The 14,206-nt window shown below is 49.9% G+C and overlaps 1 protein-coding gene across 2 annotated transcripts; it reads left to right on the top strand.

Annotated features, from left to right (window-relative positions):
- Window positions 1-1,721: 1,721 nt before the first annotated feature.
- On the top strand, window positions 1,722-13,260 carry CLDN1 (claudin 1). 2 transcript variants are annotated; one of them, XM_053952249.1, is made up of 4 exons: window positions 1,722-1,992; window positions 10,112-10,276; window positions 10,732-10,816; window positions 11,305-13,260. In XM_053952249.1, the coding sequence occupies exons 1-4, from the start codon at window positions 1,770-1,772 to the stop codon at window positions 11,465-11,467; spliced, it is 636 nt and encodes a 211-aa protein (XP_053808224.1). In that variant the 5' UTR covers window positions 1,722-1,769; the 3' UTR covers window positions 11,468-13,260. The 2 variants fall into 2 exon arrangements, with proteins under 2 accessions (XP_053808224.1, XP_053808225.1); XM_053952250.1 differs by lacking the exons at window positions 10,112-10,276; window positions 10,732-10,816; window positions 11,305-13,260 and adding an exon at window positions 2,929-3,250.
- The last annotated feature ends 946 nt before the right edge of the window (window positions 13,261-14,206 follow it).

Raw genomic sequence — 14,206 nt, 5'->3', positions numbered from 1 at the left:
ACTGTTGGACTGAAATGACTACGTAGATGTCAGTGATCAAATCCAGACTAAATCCTCTCCTAACTCTGCTCTCCTCAGGTCCACATGAGTTTCTGCCCTGCCTCTTTACCAGGCAAGGAATGGCTCCTCAAAGGAATCAGCTCCAACAGCCAGCACCATGCTGGTTTCCCTGCTCCCTGTATCAGATTTCTTCATGAATGCATAGATAAATGAAGCTACTTTGTTATCTGTGCATTGCCAAAAAAAACTTTGCTGCTTTCTTCTTCTTCACTCCCAGAAATATAAAACTGTGGTCCACAGGGACACAGGAAAACACCACTTATTCACGCGCAGAATCACAGTTCCCTAATCCTTCAAAAGTGAAAAAAGACATAATTGGAAAAGTTTGCTACCAGGCAACTGGGGTGGATTTCATCACAGCAGCATTGCTGCCTGGACACTGGAGACCTGCAGCCACAAGTGTTTTCAGAGCAAACCAGCCTTGCTTTGTCTCTGGCCGGTGGAGCAAGATTGCAGTGGCTTTTCTCCCCTTTGACCCCCCTGGCATTGCACAGGACAGGTCAGGTAATCACGAGTCTGTTTGTTTGTCCGTTTGCAAATCTCAGGAAGCAGCTCCAGCAAAATCTCCTAAGTCATCAGAATGCAGCAAAACACGGTGTCAAAACAATGCAACCCCATCCCTACCTCCAGCAGGACCTTTATCGGGAATTATCACCTGTTTATCTCAGAGTTTGGGATTACAGCAGGTCCAGGCTGAAGGACCCCTCCATCCAGCCTGTGGTGAGGGCGGGCAGCACCACCCAGCCCATGCTGTGCCCTCTGAAGGAGACATCATTTCCTCGCTTTGCCTGCTATGAGTCCGGATGCGTCAATATTCAAATATTCGTGCAGGAGAAAGGGGAACTACGGTAACTGGACAAACACACACCCAAGACAGAGGACACTCCTTCCTGGTCTGTAATCCCCTGGTTCAATAAACCTTAGCAAACCACTGAATGAAATTTCTCCCAGTAATGCAGAGGTGTACTGTCCTTATTAAAACGGTAGGTTCAAAAGTTTGGATTTGTTCGTGGATGATGAGTGTTTGCACAGCTGCCTCTCTGAAAGCCCTTCAAAATCAGAGCACTCATAATTCCCATGGCTGCTCTACCGCCTCCTCTGTAGCTGGTTATCCCACGTGTGCTGCATGTCCAGGAGGCAGCAGCGAACCTGCCGGGGGGAAATGCCCCCCTGCCTTGCCCGGCGGCACTGAGGGGGGCTGCGGAAGGGGGTCACACACACAGCAGCTGGACAGGTGGAACTGGCACAGCCCTGTCCCTATTCTGCCCACTGTGCAGGCTCCGGGAGGGACGGGGGGAGAGCCGGAGAGCCAAGTTTGCAGCTCCAGGCGGTGAAGGACAGCAGCGGGCCGCCAGTCCCAAGGGAGGCGAGTGGGGTTTCACGCTCTCGGCACCCCCAGCTCGAGCAGGCGGCAACCAGGGCACCCTTTCGAGGTGCCAAAACACCCAGGGGTGCCAAGGCAGCCCCCGCGCGGGGGACAGAAGGGATCATTCCTCGGCAGGGAGGGGCGGTGGCGGAGGCAGGGAGCGGTCACCGCCGGCCGCGTCCGGGGCTGCGCGGCCCCCGCGGGGCGGGGCCGGGGCGCGGCCGGCAGGGGGCGCGCTCCGCGCGGGTTCAAGAGGCGCGCGGGGCGGCGCGCGGGCGGCAGAGCAGCGCGCGGGGCAGTGCGGCGCGCGCCCTCCGTCCCCCCTCCCCCCCCGCCCGCAGACATGGCCAGCGGAGGGCTGCAGCTCCTGGGCTTCGTCATGGCCTTCCTCGGCTGGATCGGCATCATCATCAGCACCGCCATGCCCCAGTGGAAGATGGCATCCTACGCGGGGGACAACATCGTCACGGCCCAGGCGCTCTACGAGGGGCTGTGGATGTCGTGCGCCATGCAGAGCACGGGGCAGATCCAGTGCAAGGTGTACGACTCGCTGCTCAAGCTGGAGGGTAAGTTGGGGCTGGGAGGTGGTGAGGATGTCGGGGTGTCCGTCCCGTCGGGGCCGTCCCCTCCGCCCCGGCGCCTCTTGCTGCGGTCGGGGCGGAGGGTACCAGTCCCGCAGGGTCATTGCCCCGCGTCCGTGTCGGTCCCGCCGAAGTTCAGGCTGAAATACTTGGACTGGGTTTGCCAGCCCTATTGCACGTCCAATATCCTATCTCCGTCGTCGTCCGTGTCGTCCCCACAGCCCTTGTACCCGCTCTGGTGCCTGTCGCGTTGGGGATGCCGCTGCTGTCGGGTCTCACGGTCTCTGTCCCGTTGAATTTACTCAGCCTGTCCCTTCAGGGCTGAAGGTGCAGGACTCGGGGTCCCCCATCTCTTTCATGACTCCTCATCCTGTCGGGGGTCGGATGCGCGTCTCTTGGGGTTCCCCGCTAGCTCTCCCCGCCGGAGCTGAGGGTCACTCCCCGGTGTCCTTTGGGCACCCTCGGCAGTGCCGCCTCCCCGGGAGGGGAGCGGGGGCGCTCCAGGGGCAGTGCTCGGGCAGGAGCTGGAGCTGCTCCGCGTCGCGCTGCCGCCCCCCCCCCCAAAAATGTCCTGGGGGGAGGAAGGGTGAGATTCTCTACGTGCGTTCCGGAAAGCGCCGTGTTTGCGAACAAGAGCTTTTGGCTGTGGAGGTGCAGCCAGGGACTGGGCTGCCCTCGCTGGGCACGGCTGAGCGGCAGCAGAGCTCAGCAGCGTGGCCAGCATGGGCTTTTGAAGCACGGGTCCTGTTTGCCTTTGACTGTTTTGGTCTTTTGTTCTCTGGGAAAGTCGCTGCTGCTCCCGTGGGACTTTTAAACTGAGGGCTGGCAGGTGAGCTGGCCTCCTGCCCAGGTAGCGCGGTCTGGAGTTTTTAGGCAGGCCAGTATGCCAAAATAATATTTGGGTCTCTTATCTTGTCCTAGGACGGCGAAGCCATGTCTTGCAAGCAGGAGCTGCAGCCTGGCCGGCTGGGGTGGCACTGGGGCATCAGCCTGGCCGGCTGGGTTGGCACTGGGGCATCAGCCTGGCCGGCTGGGTTGGCACTGGGGCATCAGCCTGGCCGGCTGGGGTGTCATTCGGGTGGTCAGGCTTGGAGCCTCAGAGAGAGCTGTTTCTAGAGCGCTGGGGCAGAATACTTAGGCTGACACCCAAAGGGGTTAAAACAAATGTACTACTTTCTCAATACCCCTTGTCTCATCTCGAGTCCTGGAACACCCTCGCCCCTCCCTAATTAATAAAATAATAATTGCCACCTTGGTCACCTTCTCTTTCCCAAAAGAATGAGCAGGCAGTTTCACGGAAACCGAGGCCCGCGGGGAGTGTCCCCGAGTCCGATTGCCACCAGCCCTGCCCGTGTGTCACGCGGTGAAGCCGGACGCACCTCCGCGGCCAGCCCACGTCTGTCCCTCCCGTTCCCCTGCCCCGAGCCCCCTGGGCCCCGCAGCTGGCGGAGGTGCGGGTTGCGCCCTTGGGGAGTGCTGCGCACCCGCTTGGCACTCGCGGGGTGCGGGGCTGCGCTCATCGGGGCAGGGCTGAGCGCGCAGTCCGGAGTGCTTGGGGTGCTAATTATGCGTCAGCTCAGCTTCAATCCTCTTATCTCCCATTGGGGGTGGGGGGCGAAGATGCCAGCAGTGGCTGAGGAATCTCCATCCACCCCCTGGATGGCTTGCGAAAGGTATCCTTGCCTCGGGGGTTGTGTGCAGCCTATTGTGCTGTAAATGGAGCCCGCCCTGAACTGGATCCCCAAAACCTGCCCCAGGCCCTCCTGACCTGACCATTCATGGCCGAGCTGCTCCCCTCACCTTTGTCCGGCGAACAATACGGGTTGGGCTTTTCTCTTCCAGGGCTGCAGGGAAGGGAGGTGACAGGGACCGAGGCTGAGCTTGTGGCCTTTTCTATTCTCGCCGAGCTCTGCAGAACAGTATGCCTGAGAATTCTCAAATAACAGGGAGATCATAGGCTATGTTTATCCTCACAGGGAAAATCAGTGAGGGCTGGCAAAAGGGCTCCTCGTTCTTGTGTTCCCTCAGCTTGCTTAGGCTGTGCCTTGCCCGCTTTTAGGCAGATCATGCCAGGGGACATACACCTTATCTTTCCTTTTCCCTCCTGATGTCCCCTCAAGGTCTTGCAGTCACATAGGCCTGGATAGGGAGCAGCAGTGCTGGTTTGGGTGGAGGTGCCAAAAAAAAACCCAAACCAAAGAAAACCCCCAAACCGCTTATACCCAATTCAACAGCCACACCCCGGGACAGGTGCAGTGGAGAGCTCCCTTACTGCATTCATCTGTGTCCTGGTGAAGGTGGCACAGCTGTGTGGGCAGAACTTCTACCTGGCCATGCTTTCCTGCCAGGGCTTCACGTGTCCCAGGTGCTCTGGGCCACATGTCAGAGCTGCATGCACTGATGGGAGAGGCTCAGATCCGTAATTACTTTGTCCCTGTAGAAAGGACTGAACCTTCTTGCACCTGCAGTATCTCGTGTTTGTGGGAATGCTGGAAGGCTTTGCCAGCAAGTTTTGGAACATCTGGTAGCTGTTGCCATTCCTCTGGATGTGTCAGTGTTTGGCTGCAAGGCAGAGATGGGGTTGGCACAAGCTGATGAGCACCATTAGCCAAACGAGGGGCCTCCAGCTTCCCGTGTGGGCACACTGCTGGAGTGCACCCGTGCTGGCACTCCTCCCGCAGCTGTGTTCAGCTGAGGGCTTATGTCACTGCTCCCATTCAGGCAACAGAAAGGCTGCGTTTTGCTGGCTTACGTGAAAAGCAGTGCGTGGCCACACGCAGACATAGAGGCAACAAATGCCACCCTTGCAATGAGGCTTTGTTGCACAGCCTCAGCATTGTTCTTGTGGCCCTCCAGCATGGTCCATGGAGCTTAGCCCAGCTTTGTGCTCCTCGGGGTCTCAGGGGGATGGTCTCAGACAGGAGGGAGTACAGCTCCTGGTACCTGTCTCTGAAAGTTTCCAGCCCCACCTAACCACATTCTCCTGTTCAGGACAGATGTTGTTCTGGATCCTGTCTAGGCTGTTTTAGCTGAAGATAATCATCGACCTGTTTGATTTTGCTGGGAGAGGTTCTGTGCTTGAGACAAGCTGAGACTCATCTATCACTTCATCACCAAACCTAGTACATCCACAATGAGCCTTTGTGCCCTAGCCCAGAAAATAAATAAGGTTTTGAATGCCCTCTGGGTCAAGCAACATGGCTGAAATGTGAAATCTTCCCTCCTACACCTTTACCACCCTGGCTGAGCCTGTTCCAGGAGCTGGGGAAGAGAATGGGTGGGGAGAAGGAACAGTTCATGCTCAGGTTACTGCTGCTCAGTTCTGATGGTAGGGGAGTTGGGATGGTAGCCCAGGGAAGGACAAGGCATGAGGGACATGTGTCCAATTCTCCATCTTTAGATCTTGATTAAGCAGGTAGAACCTGCTGGTATCTGTGCTTTCATGTGGGTTAAGGGTTAATTTGCTACCGTATTTCTCAATCCTTGTTCTTTCCTGATGAAAAATTGTGATTGAGTGATAAAACAGTCTCATTTGTGCTGGCTTTGAGAAGGTAGAGGGTTACTTGGAATGCCACCGAGGCTGTTCCTGTGCAGTGCCCTGGTGTGTCTGCAAGAGGGGATGGATGGGAGTCTGTTGCAATACACTGGCTTTATTGCTCTACAAGCAGCTTCTAAGCAGCTTTTAGTAGCTGGTGTTACTATGTGTTACTAAATCTCTTGGTAAGGGAATTTCCAGGCTCTGTGGGAAAACAGGCTGCCCAGGTCTCCTCTGACCAGGAATCTGGAAATGGTGATATCATGCTTGTCTTACTACCAGTCTTTCTTTGTCAGTAGGGTAGGCGGGCATCAAACCTTACTTGCTTTCAGATATGCAGAGTACAAGGTCACTGTTACCTACTGAACTTGCCTCTTGTGCACTGGACATGCAGTAGGGAGTTCCCAACCTTCCCATATTGTAAAAAAAAAAAAAAACCAACAGGGCCCAGAGTCCTTTGTCCTGCCTGGGTACCTTGGTAAGATCTTTCAGACCTGTAGGGAGATGCTTTGAAAGTCTCCAGACTGGAGTCTGGTGCTGATGGGTATGCAAGGTGGGCTTTTGCAGGGTCTGGTAAGGGGGTTGAAAGCCTCCAGCCATTAGTAACTTTTGTGTACAGTGAGAACAACTGCAAACTGTGAGAGATGTTTGCTGGCCACTTCTGAAGCTGTTACTGCTTGCTCAGATCTTCAGTCCCGTCTACTGCACTAAAGTAACTTTCACATGCTGGCAGGGCAGACCGGCAGGATCGTGGCTCTCGCTGCTTTCAGGGAATCCAGCTTTCATGAAACCCCGGCAGGAAGGCTTTAAAGGCTGCTGGCTTCTTTCAGAGGTGGACAGTGGAACGTGTTTCCTATACTGCAGGGGTGCTTATAACTCCTGGGGAACTTCCCTCATAAGGATCAGAGGGAACTGCCAGCATCTGTTTCACTTGTATTTTGTCATCGGTTAGTTGGATGAAGGCCCATGGGAAGGCAAGGAAAAGTCCTTATTTTAAATTAAGGCAGTTGATGAGCATCCCTATCAGAGAATAATCTGCACACGAAGCCATTACAGCAATTTTGCTTTACAAACAGGCATTACAAAAATCCCATGGCACTTTCCCAACAGCTTTTCTGTAATATAAATGGCATAAACAGGTTGAATAAGGAAATGGGATGATAGAGAAAACCTTCAAACATCTGCAGATGAAGTACTGAAGTATTTTTTTATATAACTAAGCAGTTACCAGCAATTACTTCTGTCTCAGTTAATGGTAGTTGTGGGAAGGAAAGCATATTACTTAGGCCTCAGATAAACTGAATAAGGTTGTTTGTGTCTAAAACCACTAACAATAATTGTGAATGGTTTGTTAGTATTTTTTTAAAAGATACGGGGGGTTATTCTGTGAAACAGGTGTGAGCTGCAGCTGCATGTTTGTGGACTTTAGGGTTTTTTATGCCCTGTCGAATGCACATTTGTTATTAATTGTCATCAGGCATTTTAAGCCTCTGTTCTTCAGTTCTTGCTGCTTTGTTGCTATAGGGTTTTCAGACCATGTCTCTCATTGCTAACCAGCAATCAAAAGGCTTGGCTTCAGCCTGAATACTGGTTTGTATTGACAAAATACTGTTGCCATCTGACAGCTCTTGTTTGGTGCCAGGACAGTTTGTCTCACCTTGTGTCGGACTGTTTTTTCCCCAAGGGCTCCCAAGACTGCCTGGGTTTTCCTGTTCCTGTTGGCAAGACAGTTGCAGCAGCAAGGACTGTGGGGGAAATCCTGTTTTCCCTCTAATATAGTAGAAGTTGTAAAGTTAAATTGCTGTGGATTGCTTCTACTTGCTGTCAGTAGCCTGTCCTGTTTAGCAGGTTGAGACAATATTGTATAATTTTGGATTTTTAAAGCATTTGGAAAGGCCCGTGTGAACAACAGCACTATTATTAAAGTAGCTTTCCCAGCCCCTGGATGTGGAGCTTCCATTGACAGCGTGTCTGTTAATGTGTAGTTACTAACTGGTAGCTTGTATGATGATTAACTGTGGCCAGTGCACTGCACACATTGCAAAAGCGCTGCCTCCCAGGCTGTGCAGGTGGAGGATGGTTGGCTAACACAGTCATGTCACATTACAGCTTCTTGGGACAAAGGAACAGAATGTTCTGCAAAGGCTCCAACCTGTTCTGCTGTCCCACTGCAAGTTTCCTACGTGCTTCTGTCCCTTTGTGCCATGGAGCCATGCATGAGGAGGGGGCAAGGGCACCAGGACTTGTCCCACCAGCATCTGCTGAGAGTGGGCAGCCCTGGGGAATGCTCACAATGCTGTATTTTGTTCAGCTGCTTCTGCAAAGCTGTCGTGGCATGCATCCAATTAATACTTATACATCTTGAGATTTTGGTGCATTTCAGAGTTGGGTTTTTAGAGGTCATAGAAACTTTTTCCAGCATTTTCCTGTGTTTGTCCCTTGGCACTGTGTGTGAAGGTGAAATGTTTCTTCCCACCCTTGTAACTGTTCTTCTAGTTTTTAGAGATAGCATTGCCTATTTTGAGCTTCATGAAAGAACTTTCAAAACCCTCTCCTATAAAGTAATTTATTCCGCAACAAGACTGAGCCAAACTTACTGTAGTCTTGATAAAACAAGTTTGGTACCTCTGCAGAACATCTGGTTTCCCATGCCTAGTACAAACTGGTATTCAGCCATGGGCCTCTCCAGAGCTTCTGCTGTAGGGCACAATTTAGCCTTAAATGTATGGCAGCTGAATTGGTTGCCTGGGTGGCAACCTGTCAGCTGAAGCCTTTCTGAACACTGGCATCCCTTTTGTAAGGTAGAAATTATTTTTGGAGTGTAATCTCTGACACTGGAGATAAATCAATTAAAAACGAGTTTGGATACTGCAGTGGTGATTTATGCTAAAGTGACAACTGGCTTTGTTAATGGGTTTCTGTACATGCAGCAGATGGGTTTTGATTAACACATGGGTGGTGCCAAGGTGTGTCACCTTCCCCTTTTGAAGGAAGTGAGAGCTGATATTAACCAAGCTGATTGAGGAATTTTTCCCAAGAAAGCCAACACTCATCTTATGAAAGCGTGTTCCTTCCTGTTGCTCCGATTGTCTTTTTGTTGTGTTTTTTTGTAACTGGTTTCATAATGTGTTTGCAGAACAGTAAGGTTGTGCGTGAAGGGGCAGATCCAGATCTGTTTTAGAGCAGAATTAGAGCCTGGTGTTGGTATGGGTCACGGGAGTTCTCCTGCACAAGCGGTTCTGTGTGACAAAATGTAGTAAAGAAGCTGCAGAGGGTGTCTGTGGCTTTGCTCTCCTTCTGGCCAGTGCCAGGTCTGGGCTCTGATTTTCAGATTGGGCCACAGAGCCCATTGTTGTGGCAGAGACTCAGATGGGTTCACCGTGCCAGCCCTGAGTGTGCAGGTGCTCTGTTAAAGCCTTACATCTTGCTGCTCAAGCCTGAAATGCTTTGCAGAGCTCTGTGAGGATGCAGTCAGGGTGCTTTGAGGGGTGAATCCAGACCTGAGCTTCTGTGTCAGGGGATGCCTGTGCCTTGGTTACAGCATGCTCCTTGGAGCTTATTCATTTTGTTAACCAGCCCTGTTTGTTCTTAGGGCTTTTCAGGGCTGTATATGAAAATTCATTCTGTTCAAACAAACCTGATTTGCCAGACAATAAAGTTCAGGCTCTTATTTCACTGCTAGTCAGGTGTTTTGTCACCTGAGGATTTTTTTTAAGTAATGCCTTAATTTACATTACTACTTTTCTTTGGTATCAAGAAAATCTAAGTTCAGTAGCTCACATTGATAGGGTTAGTGTGTCCTCATGCCTTCAGATGTCTCCATATAAAAACCAAATCCGAGGTACGGCAAATCTGCTGAGAACTCACTATGGGATGCATCACCTCATGCTCCAACTCTTCAAAAGCACAAGAAGCTCTTGAAACATTTGAGTACCTTTAAGTCAATTAAGCTAAATATTTTATATAGAAAAGAAATCAAGGTATTTTTTCAATTGTCTGGGAAACTCCTATTTCTTTTGCAATTGTATTTTTGTACCTTCTAGGACTCAAACTGAGAATGTTGCACAAAAAAACATTAACTCAGCACTGAGTTATTTGTATAAAAAACAGGTTTTGGAAGTGTTGAGCAGTAAATGGGCCTTGCTGTCTGCTGTGGCACTATTCATATGTATGTCACTATTCATATTAAAACATGTGCTTAAGTACTTTGTTAAGGTAGAGCCAAAATCTGAATACTTCTTTTGATAAACAGATGTGTCCTTCCAATTGGGATTCAAATGATCAAGGAACAAAAGATGTCTGAGGGCAATTCCCAGGTCATTTCCTGCAAAAGGCCTCTGCATGCCCTTGTTTGCCATGCATTTTAGAAGAGGCAGAGAGTCCTCTGATCCTGATGCATGATCCTTTAGCCTTGGGACTAAAGCTGAGAAGGAATGTCTTGCTTGGCTGTATCCTGTGTATTAGGGAGCAGGAATATTTAGATAGAAGATCCGCTGAGCCCAGTAATTTGAGTTTTGATTTGTATCTTGAGTTTACTTTGTGGGTAACTCAAATCTTATTGTCTTCCAGGCAGTCTGCAGGCCACAAGGGCTTTGATGGTGGCTTCAATACTCCTGGGGCTCGTTGGAATGTTTGTTGCTGTGACAGGCATGAAATGCATGAAGTGCATGGAAGATGACCAGGTGAAGAAGATGAGGATGGCTGTCTTTGGTGGGGTGATCTTCATCATTTCAGGTTGGTAACATACAGATGTGTTGAGTGCTGCTTCCTAGGTGGCATATATCCTGTACAGGATGTGGGAGGGCTTGATGTGTTGCTCCAAGAGCATTTTGGTCTGGGAACTCCTTAGAGGGCTTTGGTTCAGGCTACATGAGATGCCTTGGCACTGGCATTACAATCTCTGTATGGACTTCACGCTTTCCATATCTGTTGGCAGAGCTGAGTTTGACCCTGCTCCAGTGAGAAAAGGCCATCAGCAGAGCAGTCCTGCCTTTGCTGCAGTGTAACTGTGGGAAGCCTCAAATTTGTTCTTCTCTCCCAGCCAGCACTAAATGGAACAGCTCAGAACTTCCAGGCTAGCAGCAGCTCAGCTTTACTCCAGATGCTGATTCTGCTGCATCCTTATTTTTGCGGTGATTTTGCTGATTGTTTTTTCTTAAGCCGTGACATTTTGTTCTCTTTGTGTGCAGGTCTGGCAGCGCTGGTGGCCACATCATGGTATGGCAACAGAGTGGCTCGGGCCTTTTATGACCCTTTCACCCCCGTCAACACCAGGTACTGACCCATTTGGTGTAACACACTGAAGTTTAGCATGACAAATATTCACAGGGCTTAGGTTTGGGTAGCAGTCACTCAAAACTAAAACGGGAATTTTCTGAACTAGCTGGGTTAGCTTCAGGCTGTGCCTTGAAAGAGCTGGGACCAGATCTCATTATCCATGTGGCTCTTGGGTCTTGGCTTTAAGGTAACATCACTGCCAGAAGACCTCACTGGTGGGACTTCTGTGATTTTTACCCCACTACATGCTAAAAGACTGGTTTGCACAGAGCTTGGCCTGCAGCTGTTGGGGGTGACCCAAAATACTGGAGAAACCCAGCTCTGAGCTTTGAGGGTCAACAAAGCCTGACTGTTCCAAGCTGTTGCTTTGTAGGAAGCCACATCCATCCCAGTTTCTGCTTCCTTCTGCTTTGTGTGAATGTATAACTACAAGTAATACCTCTGGATTACAGTGATTCCCACTTTTTCCCTTCTTTCTTCTCCAGATTTGAGTTTGGGTCAGCTCTCTTCATTGGCTGGGCAGCTTCATCTCTGGCCATACTGGGGGGATCCTTCCTCTGCTGCTCCTGTCCACGGAGAGAAACTTCATATCCACCCACCCGAGGCTACCCAAAGAATGCCTCCTCCACAGGGAAGGATTATGTATAATGAAACAAAGAAGAGGAGCCACCAGCACTGGTAGTGAAAGCATTTTGGAGAGGACACTACAATGCCACTGTCCTGAGCAGAGTCCAGGCTCTAGGTTCTGCCTTCCTCTTCACCCAAAAATGTGTATATTTTTGTAATCCTCTTTGCTACTGGACGTAACTTCTCCTTTCTCTCCCAGCCCATGGAGGAAGGCTAGCCTAGATTCATAGGTATTGCCACTGGAAAGATGAAACCTCCAAGCTTGGGTTAAGTTTAGTATTTGGGAGTAAAAGGGAAACTGATACTGTTTTTATAGACGGATGTTGGTGCTTTTTTTAGTTGGTTGTTTTTATTTTTTTTAAATAGATGGTAACAATTCAGTCCCATATCCCATTAAGTTAGAGCCCAGTGTGGTGTGTGTAGAAATTAAAGGAACATATATTATATACAAAATGATGAAACCAATAGCTTAAGGGGAAACATAATTTTGGGGAAAAGACTTTACATGTAAGAATGTTTGAAGAGACATAAAATGCTCTTGTACTGTCTTATTGGCATCATCTTCAGCACCCTCCTTTCCATGCAGACAAAGGGTCAGAAACAAATTGCTGTGGCTTAAGTGGAAATCCGCTCTGTCTGTGCACATGCTGTTGGCTAATGGAAGATGCAGTGTAAGGTAGAGACCACAGAAGTTACCAGACTCCCAAAGCATCTGCAGGTGTCCCTGGTGCCAGGGAAGAGCTCAAGGAAAAAGGATTGCCTTCTGTTTTCACTGTGTGTCTCTGGTGAGGCTGTGGCTGTTCCTTAGACACCGAGTGCTGCCAGTGATTGTTTCTCCATGTTCCCATCCTGGCAGCTGAGCTTGAAGCTTTATCCCTGTGTGTGTTGCAGGTCACCTTTTACACTCTCCTCTTTCCTCGAGGCTTTCTCATTTGGGCTTAGTTTCCCAATCTGTTTGCCTGATGCAGCTAGCTGTGTTAAACCAAACTGAATGCACTGCCACTCCCTGATGTTCCCCCAAGGATACCTCACACACTGCCATTCCATCCTGTCTATTTCTTGTAAACACTTACAGTGATGATATGAAGGCAAATTCCAAGAAAACTGACCCAAAGGTTATGGCATTTGCTTGTAATCCAAGCTCACCAAAGAGGAAGAAAGAAACATTTTAAAGATATAGCCATCCTTACATATTAAATAATACCTAAAAGAAAAAAATAATGCTGTTCATCAAAGGGTCCCACCCCTTCTGTGAAACACCCACTCAGTCACTTGGTGTTGGCTGACACTGGGAGTTGTCTTATGATTCCTAGAGGGATGGTGCCACTTCTCCAAAGCTCAGCCTTTTTGTATAGAAGGAAACTGGTGCTTCTGACCAGGCTTTATAATTGTGTTTATGTTCAGAGGCATCAGATCTCTTGATTTCCTTCTGTAGACAGGGAGAGCCTCTGGCTGAGCTGTGTACCACATTGGTGGTCTGTACAAGCCTTGTACCTCTGTTGTACCTGACTCCTGCAGCATAAAGTTACTAAAAGAAACCAACCAGAGCATTTGCTTCAGGCTTCAGTTGATGTTGGCCTGTTCTTGGAGCTGGGCCATGTGGCTTCCCCTTCTCCATGGGGAATTGCCTGTGCACAGCAGCTGCCTCGGGAGACCTCTTGTCTTGGGAGATGGCAGCTCAGGTCACATTAAAGAGCTGCTGAAGTCTGTGCTTTTGTATTTGCATTAACCCTGAGCCAGGGAGCAGATGCTTGTACTGGGAACTTGTACAAAGTGTTTAAACAATTTCAATAAATGGACTTTTTTAAGGAAAATCAGACTATTACTTCATTTCTTGTTTTTGAGCAGAACTTGGAACAGTGCACATGGGAAGTGAAGAGTGGGACTTGGGCTTTTGGGAGCCTGCCTGCCAGGATGGAGCTTGTTTAGCTGTGTGTATCTACAGCAGACATAGGTGGGGACAGATCTTCTGCAGTGAGTCAGGCAGTTGTGGCCTCTGGCTGAAACTCACCCAGTAATTGCTCCGATTGCAGCCCAGGAACCAGAAGGTCTACTCTGCTCCTCGGCAAGGCAGGCTGCACCCTGGGTGGAGCAGGAAGGGGCAGGGGCAAGGCAGACTGTCCCTGGCAGGGGAGTGGGAGCTGCAGGAATGGGGAAGGGATGGGGCATGGAGCCAAGGTGTAGGAGAGGTGCTCTGGGTTCAGAGCAGGGAGAGTCCTGCTGATCCAAGTGTGACTTCTTCATCTCACTCTAAGGCCCTTCAGGGAGCATACTGTGCTTCTATTGTGACAGCACAACCTTTTTTGTAGGCCAGGTAGAGAATGGTTCCTGTTGGGCATGGGGTCTTACAACCTGCACTGATACCTGGCCAGGACAGCAAGGTTCTATCCCCCTGCTTCTACCTGCCCTGGAAACCTTTTTCTGTTCATCGGGGTTTTGAGTTCATCCCTTTCAAATTTTTAAGTACTTGTGATGAGAGGCAAACTGTATTTAAAACATCTTCTTAAGCTCAGTCAAGGAGCTGCCTCCTCTAGTCCCTCACTCTCCAAGGGCTGTTTGCTTTTGTAATTACAAACAATAGAAGCAAAGCTAATTAGGCCTTGTAAAGCTGGCAGAGCAAAACAGCCAGGCATGTGGCTGGCTGAGTGAGCTTGCAGTGCCTGGAGCAGGCTGGTTGCCTGGCATAGTTTGGGGTCTATGGTCATTCTTATTCCAACCTGTCAATTAGTCAAGGATTTCCATAGAGATTAATTTTTTCCC

The sequence above is a fragment of the Vidua chalybeata genome, chromosome 10 (genome assembly GCF_026979565.1).
Source record: "Vidua chalybeata isolate OUT-0048 chromosome 10, bVidCha1 merged haplotype, whole genome shotgun sequence".
NCBI lineage: Eukaryota > Metazoa > Chordata > Aves > Passeriformes > Viduidae > Vidua > Vidua chalybeata.
This window is presented reverse-complemented; position numbering and strand designations above follow the sequence as displayed.